The following is a 19949-nucleotide window of genomic DNA, read 5'->3' as shown; positions in this document are numbered from 1 at the left end:
TAAGGACCTAATGCCAGGGAGATGCTGAGGATTGCACCCAGACCTTCGTGCCTGTTAAGCATGCTCTCTACCACTGAGCTACAGCCCCACAATATAGGGTTATTCTTTCCTAAACCACTTGATTTTCGTGAAATGAAACAGAAATTTACTCCCTAGAAAAGAAATAGTCACAGCAGTAGCCACTTCTTGTTTTTTTTTTTGTGGGGGGAGGATGGGGCAGGTGGTACTTCGCAAGGTCAGCCAGTGGAAGAGTTCACAGTGCAAAAGGTATATAGTGGGAGGTCTGGTAGTTAGTGGTGAAAAGAAATCTACTTTTCTCCCTATGCCTTTTGTACTTTTGAGTCTTTTACCATGCAAGCATTGCCTACTTAAAACAAATAATGACATAAAATAAAAGAGAAAGTAAAGATTAAACTACAACAACAACAACAAAAATCAATCATCCCTTGTTCACTTACCATCTTCTATAAAGAGAAATTTCCCTCATCAATCACTTAGTTACCTGGAGTTCATACAGGGTAAATGCTTGATGTGTACCTTTAATTACCAGTTTTCACAGTCATGAGTTAGTTTCCTGGCATAAAACTTCTTTTATTTTGAAAATGCTGCATGCATGGATTTATACATATTTGATGTACTTCAATCCATTATGTGTATTATTCTTAATGACACTAGCATTGTCCCATTTTCAGTCATGGAATCCTCTTCAAGTTATCTCCTCTGTTCCCTCCATCCTTTTAACATGACCTGGTGGTGTTTGATAGTTTCTTGCCTTCTGGCACAACAAGATATTCCAAAACAAACTTATGTGATTTCTGCCCAGACCTGGAATGAACCAGTTCAAGGAGTCCCAGTTCCTTTCAGTGGGAAATAGAATTTAGAGACCATCATCTAGGTGCCAGGAGTGTTCATTGCCAGTGGGTTAACCACTGTTTCTTGGTCTTTTCCAAAGGCAGAGATAGGAAACACTTTTTAAAAAATACATCATGAGTTCATCCTGATGTCAGTTTAACATTCATGGAAACAATATGTCCAATTTACAAATAAATTGCAAGTGGTAACAAAGGGATAGAAGCGAAGTCTATATATAAAAAGAGACTTAAAGGACATACCAGCTCTTATGCTCAGACTTAAAGCTTTGGCTCTGGCTCAAAAACAGCTATGCTTCCCTAACCCATCTTCAGAATTGAGATGGCTGTTTCCTTAAGTCCAGAATGGCAAGAAAAGAAGTCAAGAATCAAAATAGCCTTACCAACTCTACTAAATTTCACTCCCTATCTTTATTGACACAAATACAATTCAGAAAATATTGAGAATCCCAAATATGACTGGTTTGAAGAACATCTGAAGGATTTAACTGGGTGGTGGATGCCAGTGTTAAATCCAGTAGATGGAATTTCTTCTACAAGACTGAAAAGAGACCTAAATTTATTAAATATAGCTATGGAAATATGGACACCTAAAACTACCTTGGAAATAAAAGGAAAAGTTTTCACCTTAATCTAGAAAGAATAGAATGTGGAACGGAGACTCAGTTTTCACTGTGACTTGTTAAATCTATAAGGCTGTAAAATTATTAGCTAGTATGGGAAGCCTCCATGGTTTTTTTTAGGAGTACAATGGAAGGAACTTCCAGATTCTACTATAAATCCTCTGTGAATTGTTTCAGCAACAGTAACTTACTGCTGATGTACTCTAGTTAGTTTTCTATTGCAAAGATCTCATCATTCTCTTAGGAACTAAATTGTTTTCTCCAGGGTTTTGCACTTAACTTGCTGCAAGTAATTGACATGTGCCAGGGCAATAATGGGTTAGTTAAGATCTACCCCAAATCCAAAGATAATTATGAAATATTGCTTCTAAGCTAAAAAGGTTACAAGTTGGGCATTTCCCTTCATGTATTTCCATTCACCAAAAGAGAGATTCTTTTAGCTACAGGAAAATGACCCCTAAATAATTTTAAATTAGTGCTTTTTATTTCAACATTTGTAAAATAATATATAAACATTGAGAAGATCCATTTTGAACACTTTATAAATTTTAAAAGAAGTAAAAAATAAGGTAAATTGAACATTGGAAACTCATCTGAATTGAGCTCACAAAAATTCTCTTATGCTATTTCTGTAAATAATGTTTTCCACCTTTATGAGTCACACTAGCTACCTCTGGAGCATACTCTGTATCAGCTGGTGTTTTAAATTGTTAGAATAAGAGTCCACAACCCACTTGATTCTGGAAAGTAAGTCTTGTACAGCTGCCTCTGTATGCAAAAGCCTTTTCTAGAAATATGCAGTCATTGAATTCTTTGATTGCCATGACCACACACTGGTGTTCCAGGGTCCAAACAGGCACAGTAGCCTTCATAACAAAAGCGAATGTTTGCCATCCTTAGAAAGCAATACAAAACAACGAGCTCCAACACATCTACGGCTTTTGTATGTGTGAACGAACACTCCTTGCTTCATCCGTGCTAGCTGGACATCTGCTTTGATTGTTCCTTGTATCTGCATAACTATGTTTTGATTCATGGAGACTTTCTCGTATTATGGAATTTATTTGCATTGAACACAAAACGCAAATAAAAAGAAACAATTAGCTGAAAGAGAAACCAAGAAGAAAGAGGAGGAGAAGGAAGAGCAGGAAAAGGAAGATCAGCTCAGAGGTCTCTGAGACGTGGAAGCATGGTGATCTGGGTCCAGAGCCAGGGCCCCAAGGCTGGCTTAAGCCCTAGAGGTCACTCGGATATCTGCTGAGAAAGCACAGCATTCACGTGCAGGGCGAGGGCTCGTCATGTCCAGCAGCTTCTACGAAGGGTCTACAAGCTTCTACTTGGGCCCCTCCCTGGAAGCCAGTAGCTCTGCTTGCCACTGCATAGTGAGGACGCTGTCCTGTTACTGGGCCTCAGATGTGACCCCTCCCCTAGCTTCCTCCAGATGCCAGCACCCCTTTCTAAGGTCACTGCAAATGACGGTACACTCCAACAGTCCTGACTATTCCCTAGCCTCTGGACACACAATAGGAGGTGGCAGGGGGCCTGCGCTTGTCGTTGGTATGAGTGGGGGGATGGAGGGCTTGAGAATTCATTCTTGAGGCGCTGTCATGTACATCTGTCCCTCACACTATGAGGGCCTGTTGTGAAAGATAGCCCCGGGTACGGCTGTCCGCAAACAGGGCAAGCTGAGGGACAAGGAGGTCTGCCTCCCTCAGTGCTTTCCTCTGAGCCAGGCTCAGTCAGCTCGGCCTTCCCAGGAACAGGCACAGGCCCAGCTCCGGGGCGAGAAGTCCTCCAGCTGGGTTAGTGACTGTGCGAGTCACTCACCATGTGGACTCAGCTTCCCCATTTCTGACATGGAGACAGTAACAGTGCCTGCCTCACAGGGCTGCTGAGATGACTAAATGTGCTGATGGGAGCAACCCTTATTCCAGGGCCTGGTGGATTGATTGTCAGAGTACATGAAAAGACACTGGATCAGGGGCTCACTACCTTGAGCAGAGCTAGGTATGTATTTGAGGAGCCAGGTGCTGGGGAAGAAAGGCCACCTGAAGGAGGGAAGCCCTGGTAGAACCAGAAGGGTTCAGATCAAGGACATTGACTGAGGATCCCAGAGGCAAGGACAAGGCCTGACATGCCTTGAGGTTCTTGGCAACCATCTTGAGCAGGTGCATGGCTGCCACTCAGCCTGCCCCAAGAGGTACGCTCTCGGGAGGCTGAGACAAAGGAGTGAACTCTGGACCCCGGAGTCCTGCAGGGGAGATGACACACGTCTTGATGAACAGGGCGAATTCACGGCAACTCTTAGGGCCCTTGTTACATTCTTAAGCTATAGGAGAGGTCTCGGCTTGGGTTTCGATTGTTCTTGGCCTCCTCACTGACCTGGGGCACTATTTCCTCCTCCTTTCCTCTCCCCCATCCCTCCCCACCTTCTTTTTAAAAAATGTTTAAAGGGTTTTGTCAGTGAATGATCTTATTCATAAAGCAGACGTGATGACAGTTTGCCGAGCTAAATGGGCACTTAACTCTGTGTCTAATAAATCTGCAACAAAAATAAACAGAAGGGATAAGGGTTTGGGAAAGGAAGGAGGTCAAGTATGAAAGGAGCCTGTCACAATGATTTAATGTACCACAGTGCCCTTCCCCATCGCCCTGCAGCAGGCAGTGTGGGCCTGTCCCCTCTGGGCGGCGGCTGACCTGGAGACACTGAGGCCGGCAGCAGAGCAGCCAGGTGGAGGCTACTCCGGAGCCCAGGTGATGGGCACAAACAGGGGGCAGCAGAAGAGGCAGGCAAGGCCACTGCACCCACCAGCTGGTGGTGAGGCAAGAACACATCAAGTGCAAACTGCAAGGAGGCAAAAACAGGCTGATGCTGAACCACCTCCCCTTCAGGATCCGCACCCAGATTACAGATGTATTACCGGGACCTTTCTGCCTGCCCCAAACCACCCAGGATTTGGGTGACAATCTGGGATTAGAGCATGTTTAGGTGAATTTAGCAAACACCTGTTGTTCCAGTGTTAATCACCCTTTCAGGTGTGCAAGGGGCCAAGCTAAGACATCAACCCTCTCTCATCAGGCCTTGCCTGGTGAGGACATGCTTAGAGATGTATCTTTCATAAATCTCCTCCCTCCCTTGCCCTGAAAGAACGCCAACCCACAGAGTAAGGGCAGGTGTAAATGCCTCAAAACCCTCACTGGAATCCCTGCCCATGTCCCAAACTCCCTAAAGTAGAAGTTTCTCTAACAAGGTTTTAGTTTATTTGAGGGCAGGGACATATTACTTTGCCTCCCTCCTGTGCCCGCTCCCCAGCACCAGTACAGTGCTAGGCACAAGACAGAGGTCAAAGAAACACCTGCTCTTGAACTGTGGCCGACACTGGTTTTAGATCGGGCTCTAATCCTCAAAGCGGAGCCCCTGAGTACAGCTGCGACCTCCCGCCATTGCCCTCCCAGCTTTCTCCAGGTTGCACTCATCTCCCTTCAGCCATTTCCTAATACCACTTCATGACCAGGTCAAACAGCCTCACCAACCAGCCACCAGCTCCAAATATGACTTTGGTCTAGGCAGGGTTTTTATGTTTGTTTTCTACAATTGCCTCAGTAGCACCGTCCTCCTGCCAGGCAGTCTGCTACAATACTGCCTGTCATCTTGAGAGAGAATCTTCTGAGGGCATCTTAGGAGCCCTGTCAATCCGTTTTCCCAAAAGGAATTAGCACAGTGGGGGGCAAACTAGCCCTTGGCCCTGAGAGCCTCGAAGTATGGGCTTCCCACCACCCTCTGTCCTCTTTCTCTCTGGGGAAAGGGCGCAGCATTGTTTTCTGTGGGTGACAGGAATGTTTCACAGGTGATAAAGGTATTTTGCCTTCTCTCCTGTCTCTGAAAAGCCCTGGCAGGCCCAACCCTGCTCCGCTTTGAGGATTAGAGCCCGATCTAAAACCAGTGTCAGCCACAGTTCAAGAGCAGGTGTTTCTTTGACCTCTGTCTTGTGCCTAGCACTGTACTGGTGCTGGGGAGCGGGCACAGGAGGGAGGCAAAGTAATATGTCCCTGCCCTCAAATAAACTAAAACCTTGTTAGAGAAACTTCTACTTTAGGGAGTTTGGGACATGGGCAGGGATTCCAGTGAGGGTTTTGAGGCATTTACACCTGCCCTTACTCTGTGGGTTGGCGTTCTTTCAGGGCAAGGGAGGGAGGAGATTTATGAAAGATACATCTCTAATGAGTGTGGCTCTAACAACGGCAGTGACCAGCAGAGTCTCTTCACGATCTGGGGCCTCAAGGCTTTGTGACAGGGAGCTGTCCCCAGCACACTGCTGAGGATGCAAAGCCTCTGAACTTCCAAGAAAGACGCCCACAGAAAGACCAGCAGCTTCCAGATTGTTAGCTACCTGTCTAAGGCCTTCAGAGTACTCAGCACAGGAGAAGGAACTCAGAACATGTCAACTACAAAATGGCCTCTAGGAATTTAGGCTCTGATAGAGAGACAAAACTAAACCATGTCTTTGGAAATACGGTGGGACCGCAGTGATGATGACCAAGGTGCATTAGGAGAAAGAGGTGGAGAGGATCTAACAGGTTAGACTGGAGAAGAGGTGAGGTTCACCAGGAAGAGGTGGCTTCAAACACTATGCTGAGCAGAGGAAGGGAGAGGGGAGCTGGGCAGGTGGGAAAAGGGACACCGTCTCCGGAGCACAGAGCAGTCTGGGCACAGCCTCGGGGCAGCGTGGTGGAGTCAGAGAGGAGAGGGAAGACTGCCTGAAGACCCGACGCTCAGCCAAGGCAGCCGAGAGGAGAGGAGTGAGGGGGCTGTTTACCCGGACAGAGGCGCAGCTCCTGCGGGCTTTAGGCAAACAGGCGATTCAGTGCATAGAAATCCTGAAAAACAAGTTTGCTTTTTTTTTTTTTTTTGGCGAAGCTGATTTCAGCTCTCTGACCCAATACTTCCTGCCCTTCAAATATGATGGGGGGCGGGGGTGAGATTCAGGCCCCACCGACAGAAAAGTGCGGGGCGATCTGGCAGTCCCCTAGGGGCTGCCCCAGCAGAGATTGGGGAGAAGCGATTCATCTGGTCCTGCGAGGTCCCTGCTCATTTTCTGCTGAGTGGACAACACGTGAGCAGGCTGACAAAGCACACCCTGTTGAGGAAAGTGCCTCATGCCTGCAGTCCAGCCCCAGCCTATGACTGGCCCAGGGCGTGGCGAGGCCAGGTGGAAGGAAGGTGAAAGGTCCTGTGGAGAGCAGGGCAACTGTAAGCACCTGTGGAGGGGCAGAGGGGATCACAGAGGTCCCCAAAGTGCCTCCATAAAATGTTCTAGAACTGAGCAGTCTCTAAGGAAAACTTAGAACCAGCCCAGTGAGGGTTGGCTTCTGACAGATCTGTTCAGTGAGTTTGGGTGATAGCAGCTCACAGCACGAGGTCCATCTGGCTGCTGTGTCCCAGCTCCCCTCTGTAGACTCTGCAGCAGCAAGTCGGAGGGCACAGCAACCCAGAGCACAAACTCATCGGTCGGCAAGCACACTCGGACCCCTGCTAAGGAATCCTTGCTTTCTAACACCAAAGAGTCAGGTGGTGGGAGCAGGGGCAGCTGCTGCCCCTCCTTGTGGTCCCAGGGGAGCACCCCCACCTTCCAAATCCCTGCTCTAGTACAAAGCTGAGTGCAGGGTGCGTACTGCTGTGGGAAGCTCGTCCAGGGAGAGCAGGCCTGCTAATGACGGAAGCCCCTGGCAGGTCCTCTGGCACCTGGATGTGGTTCACCGCATGGCTCCTGACCAGCTGCCTGACTGAGGGAGACACGTAGCCTTTCTGATTAATGGGATTCCTGTAAAACTAGAAGAAATGAGCTCACTTCACAGCTCAAGGGCCAGCACCAGCTAAAAGTGCTTTCCAGTCCTCACAGAGAAGACGTGGCCAGAGAGAGGAGGGCCGAAGTCTGTGGGGCCAGCTGCTGCGCTCTGTGGCCGGTTTGTCTTGGGTCTCTCCCTTCCTCTGGAAATCTCCAAAAGGCAGCAGGAGACTGGACCCTAAAACAAGGCCCCGAACCCTCAAAGGGGAACCATTCTGGATGCCAGAGAAGGGCGAGGATGGTTTTGTTTAGCAGGGCTGCAAGAGTAGATGCCTATGGGAAAACGAAAGTCAAGAGGCCTTGAGAAAGAAGCTAAGAAAGTGAGGAATCTGCGCAGGGGAAACCGGCTTGGGGGTCACTGAATGGCTGCACAGAACCACCTCCTTTTCACTGCAATTCATAGAAAATATGTGGAGTTGGTTTCTGGATGCCAGCAAAGTCTTGGGAACTGGAGGGAAAAAGGAAGATGGGGTTGGAGGGAGAGCTGGGCTTGGTCTGTCATCTGCCCACTCACATTTGAAAGGCCCAGCCACAGTCCATGCCTGAGTCACAAGGCAAAGCTACACAGAGCTGCGGCCCAGGGACGAGCCCAGAGCTTGTTAGTGGATGTGACCTTTGGCTCAGGGCTTCCAAAACAGGAAGAATGGTAATCTGAGGTCTTAAGCCCTTCACTGAAATACCTCCAACCCCTAGAAATAATACCAGAAATGACTGCAAGTCAGAAACAGTGTCCAGAACCCAGACTCAGAAAACCCGTGTGTATGCACCACATCTGTGTGATGACAGTCACTATCAGAAGAAGAGGACAGTATGACAGCCCAGAGCAAGATGGGAAAGCAGCACCCAAATGAAAGGTCTTTCTGGGCTGGGGTGGATGGGACAGAACTGTTCCCGAGGAGGGAGACTAAACTGGCACACACCCACCTGCTTATTTTGGCCACTGCATGTACCCTTTGGCTCACTGTGTCACCACCTGGTAGGCAGATCACAAAACTGCCGTGGGGTGGGCTAGAGGTGACGGAGACAGCTTTCAGCCTGCACAGTAGGAGAAGCCTCCCAGACAGCTGGGTGCGGTCTGCGCAAACTGGTTCTCAGAGGCCAAATACTTACCTCCTTTGTCTATTCACAAGAGTTAAGAAAAAGACTGCTTTCTCCTTGCTGATCTCATTTGCCAAGGGAATGAAGGTGCTGCCTTAGCAAAGTCAAAACGGCAGTCACTTCCTGATCGCCCGAGTTAATGGAGAAGCAAGGGAACACGAGGAGATCCTGTTTAATTTTGTCTTGCAGAACGAGTAACAGGTTTTACTTCCGAATTGAGGCCGTTATTAAGGTCAGTTTTATATTTCCCGAGCCCATGATGGGGCAGTTACTGTGTAATTAATAACTGACTGCCCACGAGATGGACATGCCGCCTGTAGGACATCACAAGGGCACGCTGGGGAGGTGGTGATAAACAAAACCCCTGTGGGATAGGCCCCTGGGCCACTCAGCATGACAGTCAGACCAGAAAGGAGTCAGAGATCTCACTTGCGAAGTCTGGAGCTGACCTCTTTCCTGGTCTTATTACAGGTGGGACATCGTTTTAAACTTAAAATCAAAGCACAGCTAGGTCTCAAATCTTCTTCTGTTGAAAGTTGCAGGGCCCATCATCCAAGCGGATATTTAATAAATAAAGATACACAAGATACCAATGACAATGGGTACCTCTGGGGGTGGGAAGTAGGAGGAAAGGGAGGGAGAGGCAAGACTTCTTTTTATATAATTTGAGTTCTGAAGCTTATACATTTACTATCTCTTCAGAAAAGTAAAAGTCTTCACCCTTGGAAGCCCACAGTATAAAGTGGCTGACAGTGGAGCTGCATGGCCCAACCTTATTTTATAGCTGAAGAAATTCAAGCCCAGGACGCTGGGCTAGCTCTCTGGGTCTCTCTTTGCACAGGATGTATTATTCAGAAAGAGCTAAATACACTCTCCAGAAAAGAAGAAACAAAACACTCAGTCCTTTCGAAAGATTTATTTTTCATTAAAAAATAATAGTTATCTTAACACATCTGCATTGCATCTTCAGGGATGGCATTAATGAAGCGAGAAAAACAAGGCCTAGTGGCTCCTGGGTCACCCGACCGTCCTACCATGGGTACAAAGGCACACGTGTCTTCAAACAAACTAATTTTATTCAGAAAGAATTCCAATAACGCAGAACTCCCTTCCCCCAACTCTTTTTTTTGCCTGCCCTTACCAACTCCCACCCCCCCGCGAAAAAAACCAACCCCAAACAGTAAATTCTCTGAAAGCTACGGAAATAAGTGCTGAGTCAGCAAGGAACCCAGGCGCACGGCCTGGGCCCCTCCGCGTCTCCCTGCTTTGCTGACTGGCTGCCCAGAGGCGGGCCGGGAGAGGGCTGGAGCCACCCTCCTCCGCACCAGGGTGGGGCCCGCCGCACGGACGGCTTCTCGTGCCCAGCCTACGGCTGTCACCCCGGCTGCACAGGCAGATCCAAGGCACTGTCTCCCTTCATCAAGGGCATCCCGTGGCGAAAGCTGCCTCCCAGGAAGAGAAAGGCCTAAGGCAAACAAGTCACCCTCAAACGCTTGTGATGAAAACGCCACTGACACCCATGGCGGGAGGGAGACGGTGGACCTCTCCACCCTGTATACCGGGCTTTGGAAGCTGTTCTCTCCCTATTTTCCCTGCCTTCTCTACCCCTGCTTCCCGGATGCCCCCTGAACCCAAAGAGTTTTATTTTAGCTTGATGGTGGGGGCTCCACAGGGGCTACTGGCAATGCCTGGGGCTGGCCGGGGGGCTCCTGAGGGTCACAGGGCGCCTCCTGCTCCTGGGATGGTGAGAGGAGCTCCTGGCTCTGGGCCTGGCTGTTCATTTTCTCTTCAGCTTCAATCTCTTCTGAGGTGGGGATGGAGTTCTTCTTGGGGCGGCCTTTGGGTTTTGTAGGGGCTTCTTGCCCACCTTTAAGAACCTACACGGAAGAAACCCAGTCATTAAATATAAGAAATAACTCACTCCGTCCCCACACTTTCCTGCTCAATAGCATCTGCACCATTCCTTCCCAGCAGTACCGTCAATCTGTCACCTCCAGGCTACAAGGAGGTCTTCATTCTTTACACGTTCGATGCATTTTTAGTCAGTATCATATATTTTGACATTACATAAAGTGATCACATAAAAAATACAACTTCAACAATAGGGAAAGAAATGAGAATGAAAATACTAATGAGGTATCTATCAAGTTAACAAGTTAAAAGAAAAAGATAGTTTGTGTAGCAAGCAGGAAACACACTCCAGTGAGAAAGTGTAACTGGTACAACTTTTTCAAAAGGCAGTCTGAGAATGCAAATCGAAAGTCTTAAAATATACATACTCTGACACAGAAATCCCACTTCTAATAATTTAGATAATTAAGCCTAAGGAAGTCATCAAAGATCAAGACAAAGACTGACCTGCAAAAATACTCATCACAAAATTGGTTATAACAGCAAAAATTGCAATGGGGGAATACCCTAAAGTTTCTGCCACATGACTGGGTGGATAATTATAGTATATCCCCAAAATAAAGTACTTGATAACCATTACAAGTATTATGTAGGAAAATGTTTACTGGTATGGGAAATATTAACATATTTTGGTGAAAACAGGTTAAAAACCAACATAATCCAATCTGGAGGCTAGATAACTATATACCACCCTGTCTGCAGTGTCAGGATCATGGATAATTATATTTTTTTCTTTGTTTTTTTCCTGTGTTTTCTAACTTTCCAACAATGATCATGAATAACTATTTATGTGATCAGAAAAAGTGTTAGAAAATATGCATTGTATTGTTCAAAGAAGTAGTAGAGGATAACAGAAAAGTGTGCTAGCTTTCAAAGTAGACGAACTAGATTAATTCTAACTCTGCTACACATCAGTTTTGTCTTTTGGGAGAGTCCTTTTAAGACTCTGAGCATCAATTTCCTAATCTGTAAAATGGGGATAATAATACCTTATCTCACTGGGTGATGGTGAGAGTGACCAACAGGAAATGTACAGGAAAGGGCCTTTTCTGATCTCCCAAGTCTAAATTAAATGCCCTGGGAGAGCTCTATCCACTCTCCATCAGGGCACTTTTCATAAATGACTGTCACTGCCTGCTTCTCCCCCTCAGCCCTGCAGGCCCTCAACAACTGATACTGAATGAACGAACCTTTCTCAACAAGCTGTTCCCTAGATTTGAGCAAAGATATAAAGCAAAATAATAGTACCCAGAATGACCTTGGCTGATTTCCAAGGACTTGCACATTTATTATCCCAACTTGTGACTTACACAAGAATCTTATGAAGTAGGTAGGGATGATTTAAAACACATTTATATGTTACTTTGGAATCTAATAGACACTCCTTCCTCCATTGGCTCTGAACCCTGGCTTGGTGTGCTTGTGGATTTCCTGGGCAGCTAGTGAGAAGAGCTTCAGGAGGACCTGGATTAGCACAGATAATTAGGAGTGGGGCATATTTTTGGTACATATATATATAATTTAATTTTATCTTCCCCATTTGAACAGAAGCTCCTTGGAGGTAAATCCTACATCTACCCCCCTTGCTTCCAGCTTCAAGTAAATAACTTCCAAGTAACTTTCTATGTAGTCACTGAAGAACTAATGACTACATCGCTTTCCTTTAAGAGAAGCCCAGGACTTTCGGGTGCTGAATTGTAGCAATGAATGTAGTAACTTAACAAACTATTCTTTTTTTAAAGTTCTTTTTAAAAAAGTTGGCTTTAGTGAGATGTAATTCACGTACCATACACCTTTTATAGCAACAATTTAGTGATTTTTAGTATAGCCACAGAATGGTGCAACTATCACCAGAATCCCAATTTTAGAACATTTTCATCACTTCCATAAAGGAACCCCACATCCATCACCAGCCATTCCCTATTTCTCCCCAGCCCCTTCCCCCAACTCTAGGCAACCATCAATCTGCTTTCTGTCTCCACAGATTTGCCTATTCTGGACATTTCATACAAATGGAAACATACAATATGTCATGCTTAGTGACAGGCTTCTTTGACTCAGCATAATATTTTTCATGGGTTACCCACATAACATGTGTCAGCATTTCATTCCTTTGTATGTCCAACTAATAGTCCTTGTATGGATAAGACCACATTCCTTTCACACATTCACAACTGATGGACACTTGGGTTGTTTCCACCTTTTGGCTATTGTGAATGCTGCTGCTATGACACAGGTGGGCAAATACCTGTTTAAGTCCCTGCTCTCACTTCTTTTGGGACTATGCCTAGAAGTGGAATTTCGGGTCATATAGTAACTTTGTTTAACATTTTGAGGAGCTTCCAGACTGTTTTTCCAAAGCACCTGCACCATGTTCCAATCAGCAGTATATGAGGGTTCCAGTTCTCCATACCCTCCCCAGCCCTTGTTATATCTTTTTGATTACAGCCATCCTGGTGGGTGTAAAGTGGTATCTCACTGTATTTTTGATTTGCATTTCCCCAATGACTAACAAAGCTGAGCATCTTTTCATGTGCTTATGGGACAGCTGTACATCTATCTTCTTTGGAGATATGTCTATTCAAATCCTTTGCAATTTAAACATTTGGTTGTCTTTTTATTACTGAATTGTAAGATTTCCTTATATATTCTGGATACAAGTTCGTTATCACATGCAAAAATTTCTTGCATTCAGTGGGTTGTCTTTTCACTTTTTTGATGATGTGCTTCACAGTACAAACATTTTTAATTTTGTTGAAATGCAATTAAATTTTTCTTTTGTTTCTTGTGCTTTTGGTGTCATATTTAAAGAATGTTTTGCCTAATCCAAGGTTGTGAATACTTTTAAATTTTCTTCTGTGAGTTTTATAGTTTTAGCTCTTTCATTTAGGTCTATGATTCACCTTGAGTTAACTTTTGTGTATGGTATGAGGAAAACCCTACATTCTCAATAAAACCCTCCATTTAGATGGTAATCTGCTCAGCCCCTGTGTTTTCCACCCAAATAGCTAACACACAGATATGAAGGGGACTTCTAAAAAGGTACAGATGCTGACAGACTCTACCTCTGGGGGAAGACATCCCTAGATTTCTTACACATAAGTCAGTATCTGATGTTTATTTCAGTCTAAGCACAGGCTGTTGAAAGCACCTAAATGTGCCAAGATGGAATTTACATGTTGAAAGCGGCTCCACTTGGTATGAAAGAGGTTATACAAAATTAAATCACCCCATGTAGTAATCAAGTTATAAAAGGGCAGGTCTAAGGAAGCCACCTAATTGGCAAAAGAAAGTCCAGCCCAGCAATTAGGGAACACCACCCACACAGCTTGGATAGACCCTACCTGGCTGTTTTCCTACAGCACACACAAAAACTAAAACAATCAGACCATTTTCTAAATGGAATAAAACATTCCAGTGCCAGCAATAATCAGGCAGGCGGGAAGCACTCTGTTGGCTGCTTTCCACAGTTGACCTCTGGCCCCCTGCCTTCCAGCACATCTGAGACATGCAATTATCTCAAACCACCCCACACCAGGAGCTACACATTCTCATGCACCCTGTGGCCCTTCTCCCAAGACCCTCCTCCCCAATTATTCCTGGCGTCAATTTAGTCCCCTTGGTCCAGAGAGTTCAGACAACCCATTGCACATGAGGTCACATGCCTCTTGCTGAATTGCACAGCACACCATCTACTTTTATTAGCCAGGCCTGCTGCCAGCTCCCTTCAGAACTGTAAAGCTAGATACTCAAATCTACTATTGCTGAAGATGTCAGGAGGCTTTTGCTTCCTTCCCAATGTGCTTAGGTGGAAGACAGGCAGTTTGGAGAGCACTAAACATCAGCTCAGGGAGGAATTTTCTATCTCCCTATTCAGACAAGAAACTGAGCAAGCGAACTGCACAGCTGGGATTTGAACACAAAACCCTTGACCACTCAACTCTAACACTCTTACCAGTATCTCATTTTGCATAACGTGCAAAGGATACATAAAATGTGCCATTGTAATTTCTGATTCCAGTATTTGTCTGTAATTATCCAATCTTCCAGCAGACTCACTAACTAGGGTGGTTTTTGCTCCTTTTTCTCTGTCTTTATCTGTAACTATGGAACAGTGACAGTCATATAAACTCTTTTCCATGAAGCAAGTTCAGATTCTCTAGCATGAATCTCTTCTCAGCACACTGGTTAGCAGACTCTCTCTGCCTGAAAATGGACAGTTCCACATCGGGCCCTGACTGCTGAGGTCCTCACAGGGAGAAGCCTGGTGAGTTGGGATTGAGAAGTGACAAATACCCAGGACTGCTTTCACTGAAACAAAAGCTCAGAGCCCTAGAGATCTGCAGAATTCATTTTCAGCTTCTTTTTCCTGGCCTCCAAAAGTCTGAATTCTCTGGAGACATGAATTTTGTGGATCAGCTAATAATAATAAAAAGAACAGCAGCTACCATTTCTTGGTTGCATATTATTTGGCAGGCAGTATTTTAAGCGCTTTATTTAGCTCAGTTAATACCACAATGTATAAGGTATATATTAGGCATTTTACTGATGAGGAAACACAGAGGTTAAGTAACCTGCTCAAGATTACATAGACAGCAATGGGTAGCAGTTTCACAGAATTGTTGACTATCTGGAGACTTTCAGTGATGTGCATGGTAGGTGGTCAACCCAATTCTATACCGGAGAGAGGAAGGTGGTATCCATTTGGATTCTGTCCCAGAACAGAATTGTATTTTAGAGCTGAGAAACAACACTGCAACATGACGTACTTTCAGCCTGTTGCAGAACACTGTAGGTCCTACTGGAACTAAAGCCAAACAGAAATGGAATAGAGGCTAAGTGTCCCATCTAAGGTACAAGATTAATTTTCCCAACCCTGCTATAGGTTACACATGCTGACCAGTAAAAATGAGTCAGAGATGCTATCTTAGTTTTGGCAGCGCTCTCCTTGGCGGCCGTGTGGATAACTCTTGAGAATCAAGTGCTAATCTTTTTCCAGTTCCAATTAGGTTGCTAGCCTTGAGACATCTTTATTACCCAATTATCTTTTTCTTTTCCTCCCCAGTACCTGAAGAGAGAGCCTTGGAAGAGTTTTACCAGGAAAATATATGAAGCAATAGATGTACAACAACGCCTTACTGTTCTGGGGGAGTCAGAATCCAGACCTACACCCAACAACGTGCCTCACGTTTCGTCTCCAGCATTCTGAAATACTTTTGAGTGCTCCGAGGTACTTCTGTCCCTTCTTTCTGCCTGTGACACACCTCCCACCTTCACTTGGCACATTTGTTTATCCACTAAAACCATTTAGAGGGCACCCTTTCCGTGAAGCACTGCCTTCTGTATCCTGATTCTGAACCCGGTAAATGCTTCCGCCAGCAGCCTGATCACAATATATAATTACTAGTTTGCAGGTCAGTCTTGCCCCTTGAATGGGTGTATCTTTTTTTAGTTTTTAGTGGATAGCTTCATGTCTTATCTTCGCATCTCCACTGCCTGATGAAAGCAAGGGCTCAGGGTGCTAAGGGGAACAATGGTGCACTCTTTTCTCAGACAGACCTGAACTGGGTTGGCCCGGGGAATGCCTTATGGTGCAGGTGGGCAATAGTCTCTGTTTTGGTTTGCGGTCAGTGACTGATAACCACGGTACCAGCTCCCGCTCCCTGCAGGAAAAATAGGTGACATCAGCGCCACCACGCATGCGCGTCCCGCAGGTGTTGGGCGGGGCTGGAAAGATGGCCGCCGTCAGCTTCTTAATCGTCTGACTCAGGAAAAGATTTCTGATAACCAATTTAAACAATGCCTCTGCCACTCAGGAGGCATTGATTTTGGTGGAGGTGGCTGACGAGGAAGGAGGTGGGTGGTGGAACTTGCACAGAAAGCAGTGAACGGACTTGCTGTGCGAAGGGACTTGCCCAAAGGCGGCCAGGGAGGGGTAGGCATGGAAACAGGGCCCCGTGTTCCTGACTCCTGAATATGGTCTTTAAGAGATCAAGCCCCCAAAAAACTTCCACCATCACTTTCATGTGTGTCAGCAATCTAGAGGTTTTGGAATGACTATCTATTTAATGAACCCATTTATCCTTCACCTTCAACTTCTTTTGCAACCTTCCCTAATACAGCTCCTCTGAACATTAACAGACTTTTAAATCTATTCTAAACCAGCACTTAATTATAATGTGCTCTCACCTGCTTCCTGGACCTTGATTCTGCAAATAGATCATAAATCTCATGAAGGCAGGGTTATATTTATTTCATCACTTCCTATAGTGCCTAGGACAAGACATGGTTCACAAGAGACACTCAATACATATTTGCTGGTTCATCCAGTATATGTGTGTTTGTACATGTCACTGGTATCTCCACCTCACTTCTAAAGCACTTCCTGAGCAAAACGGCCTCCATCTGAAAATCCTTCCATCTCAGAGTCTGGTCCCATGGAGAAAATTATGAGATTTGCCAATTAATTCCCTTCTGGGAATAGAATACATGCTGCCTCATTGGCTTTTTTTCTAATTTTTCCATTAATATTCATTTATAACTTATCTATTTTCTTGTTAGCAGGCAATGGCAAGAACCAAAGTTTTAAGGAAAAACATTATTGGACAAAAACACAGAGAAAATCTCTCAGTTATCTAGTATCTATTAAAAATATCTATTAACTTGTTTTTTTTCCTGAAAACCGGGGGTGAGGAGGGAGGACCTTAGTTATTTGGCGATTGTGACAAACATCATATTCTTCATATTTTTCGTATTTCAGTCCTGGAAACACTCGGAAATATGGCTAGCAAATTAGAATGTCATGCAGGCAAGCTAGGGCCAGGTGGTCCTTACGACAGGAGAAAGGGCCACTTAAGAGTCAACAGGGAGGTGAGAAAGGCCTAGGTCAGAGGTCACGGTATACCTGGTCTCTGAAGAATGGGTCAGGGCTTCCTCCCAACCTCTTTTCCCACACAGCCTCTTTTAACTGGGCTTTGACCTTGTTCCTTGTGGTTTACAGAACTGGAAACAGAACACTCAACTACTCTGGGAAAATTTGGATTTAACAGTGCTCTTTTTTTTTTTTAAGTGAACTATATGAAATTGAGCTCCTCCAAATGTAGAGCTGTTTATTTACTTATTTTTTTAGATAGATGTTTATTCGAACAAGTCCATTTAAAAACCAAAGATGGAGTGATTCGTTAGCAGGCCCTAGAGCATATTAGGGAAACCTTTTCATTATACCATGCGCATCAGAGGAATCTGGGCACTTGTTAATGTGCACATTCCCAGGCTTGTCACAGACCTCTGGAATCAGAATCTTGGGAGGTGCCTGAAATTCTGCATTTTTACCTGCAACTCAAGTTACTTTGATGCCCACTGAAGTTTGAGAATCATTGCATTAGGGGACGCACAGCTACAGAAACAGATGTGCTCTATATGTCATCATAAACAAAAGACTTCTATTCTTAGGTCTTCGTGGGAGGGGGAAGGAAGTTCTTTGAAAAGGATAGCAGGTGGGGTTAAAACTAGCAACTGAGAAGCTTGTGGGCTTTCTTTTACTTACATTTCTAAGGAAACTGTGAGAAAGAATCTCTTTGTGGTCGGGAAATCCAGGTCAGGAGGAATGGCTTACCCAAGTGTCCTAATGCCTCCCTCCCAGCCAGCCTCACAAAAGATCCTCCATTCTCTGGAGCTCAAACCACCAAATGGTTCCTCCTGCCTCCCTACTTGTTCCCGTAGCAAGAGCTGTCCCCATCATGCTGGGTATGTGGTTAGACTCACTCTCTTCTTTCTTACCATTTTCTTCCATTTCATCCTGCGATTCTGATACCAAGTCTTTACCTGCAGTTGAGTAAGCCCCAGTGACTGGGCCAGGTCCAACCTAGAGGCACGAGACACAAAGGAAGGATTAGGAAGATGAGAAAGGTGGGTAGGTATGGGATTTCTGTTGACTAGTTCCAGGCACTGCTATCAAAACTTGAACTTCCCCCATTAAACCAATTCTTCCCAAAAGAGCTTTACTTTCCTTCTAAGGATCTGGCGGATGAAACTCTGGGAAGTGAAGAAACAGATGCCTATCCCAGGACACCTGAGGCAATCATCCTGGAAACATCCACTCTCCACGTTGTGCCTCAAAGGATTTCTGAGCTGTGGCTGCAAAGTCCTTTTCCTGACTTGACAGCGTCTTTACTCTGATGTGATGCTGTACAAAATGAAGACTCTGACCCAAAATCCTTACTGGAAAGGAAAGGTAAAGCCTTATCTTTCTTATGGAAACCTCATCACTGCACGTCCAGCGCAAGTGCCAACCCCCTCAGGTGATCCTCCTGGGCCTCCCCAGATGGCCGGGTTCTCTCCTCTGTATCTTCCCACAGGTCAGCTGTCATTCTGGTGGTTCCAAGTTTTCAACCGTTCTCTAATTGTTGTACATGAGTTATTTCTGCCTCCCTGACTCAGCTGCAAGAATACAGCATGCCTTCCACTGCTTTTATAATGACAAAAGTGCCTATCATATTCTAAATCCAGAACAAGGGTTCCAAATACTTGTTGATGCTTTGGTTGATTCATTTAAGTCTCCTAAACTGTTAAAATGCCACATTCAAAAAACACAAAAGATCAAATCCATAGCTCCTTCTTCCCATTCTCTTGCTAACCATGGCTCTGCATTTATCTGTCACCTTCTGAAAATTCCTGAATGTCAAAGCCATTCCTGGGAAGTGTGCAGTTGGAGCTAATTCCAACAGCATAGCAACCATTTCCTGAGTACCACACCATCCCAAGCCACGTGCTAAGCCCCTGACATATGGTATCATACTTATTCCTTTTGCAATGCTATGAAGTTGGTATAATTATTCCCACTTTACATAAGAGAGATCTGAGGCTTGGAGAGATTAGAATCTCTCAGCAACCATGGCCAAATCCCATCTGCCACTTGTTTTTGTAAATCAAGTTTTATTCAAGCACAGACACAGAGATATTTTCATTTTGTCTATGGCTGCTTTCATGCTACAACCTCAGAGTTTAGTTGTGACAGAGGCCATATGGCCCACAAATGTTCAAGTATATACTCTCTGGCCCTGCACAAGAAAAACTTTGCTGACCCCTGGTAGATGATCCTACAGTAAAAGGCGGAGCCAGGATTCATATCTCTCTAGGTCTGACTTGTGTGCGTCTTCCTACGTAGGGGCTCCTTTCCACCCACCACATTTTGGTACAAGTTAGATCTGTTAAAGGGGAGCTCTTGCCCAGGCTTTTGTGGAGAAAATGCAGGGATACTACATCTCAAGAAGTAGCAAACAACCCTAGTGGAGCAAATGAAATGAGAGAGGAAACTAGGCTTCCAACCTCAGTCCTGAAAACCGTAACTGTTGACCTATACTGGTAAGAACCCCAGGTCTGTCTGAGCACTGGAAGAAGTGTCTCCTTGAGCCAGAATTAGCTGCCTCCCTGTGGCTCCAGTGCTGGTCACTGCAGCAGTGTGGACTTCTAAAGCAGCGACTTGGGATGAGCACCCTTGATACAGCTGGAGCAGTGACCACTTTTCAAGGCCCCCAGGGTCTTGTGAATTGTAATTTGTGGATGCAAACCCCATTATCTCCCATGAGTCTGTACAGTCATAA

At 45.4% G+C, this 19949-nt stretch overlaps 1 protein-coding gene and 1 long non-coding RNA gene across 3 annotated transcripts in view; one reads left to right on the top strand and one right to left on the bottom strand.

Moving 5' to 3' along the window:
- LOC130680498 (uncharacterized) overlaps positions 1-18500 on the top strand; it is an 83011-nt gene extending 64511 nt beyond the window's left edge. The window contains exons 2-3 of the long non-coding RNA XR_008993521.1: positions 15413-15577; positions 18364-18500. This is a non-coding gene — a long non-coding RNA (uncharacterized LOC130680498). The remainder of the gene's footprint in view (positions 1-15412; positions 15578-18363) is intronic.
- BARX2 (BARX homeobox 2) overlaps positions 9338-19949 on the bottom strand; it is a 65002-nt gene continuing 54390 nt past the window's right edge. For both annotated transcript variants that reach the window (XM_036930287.2, XM_036930288.2), the window contains 2 exons: positions 18127-18211; positions 9338-10313 (listed from right to left, as the gene is read on the bottom strand). In XM_036930287.2, the coding sequence (XP_036786182.1) occupies positions 10083-10313; positions 18127-18211 (316 nt within the window). In that variant the 3' untranslated portion in view covers positions 9338-10082. The remainder of the gene's footprint in view (positions 10314-18126; positions 18212-19949) is intronic.

Source organism: Manis pentadactyla, chromosome 13 (assembly GCF_030020395.1).
Source record: "Manis pentadactyla isolate mManPen7 chromosome 13, mManPen7.hap1, whole genome shotgun sequence".
Classification (NCBI taxonomy): domain Eukaryota; kingdom Metazoa; phylum Chordata; class Mammalia; order Pholidota; family Manidae; genus Manis; species Manis pentadactyla.
Note: the sequence above shows the minus strand (reverse complement) of the source record. Positions and strands in the feature narration are given on the sequence as shown.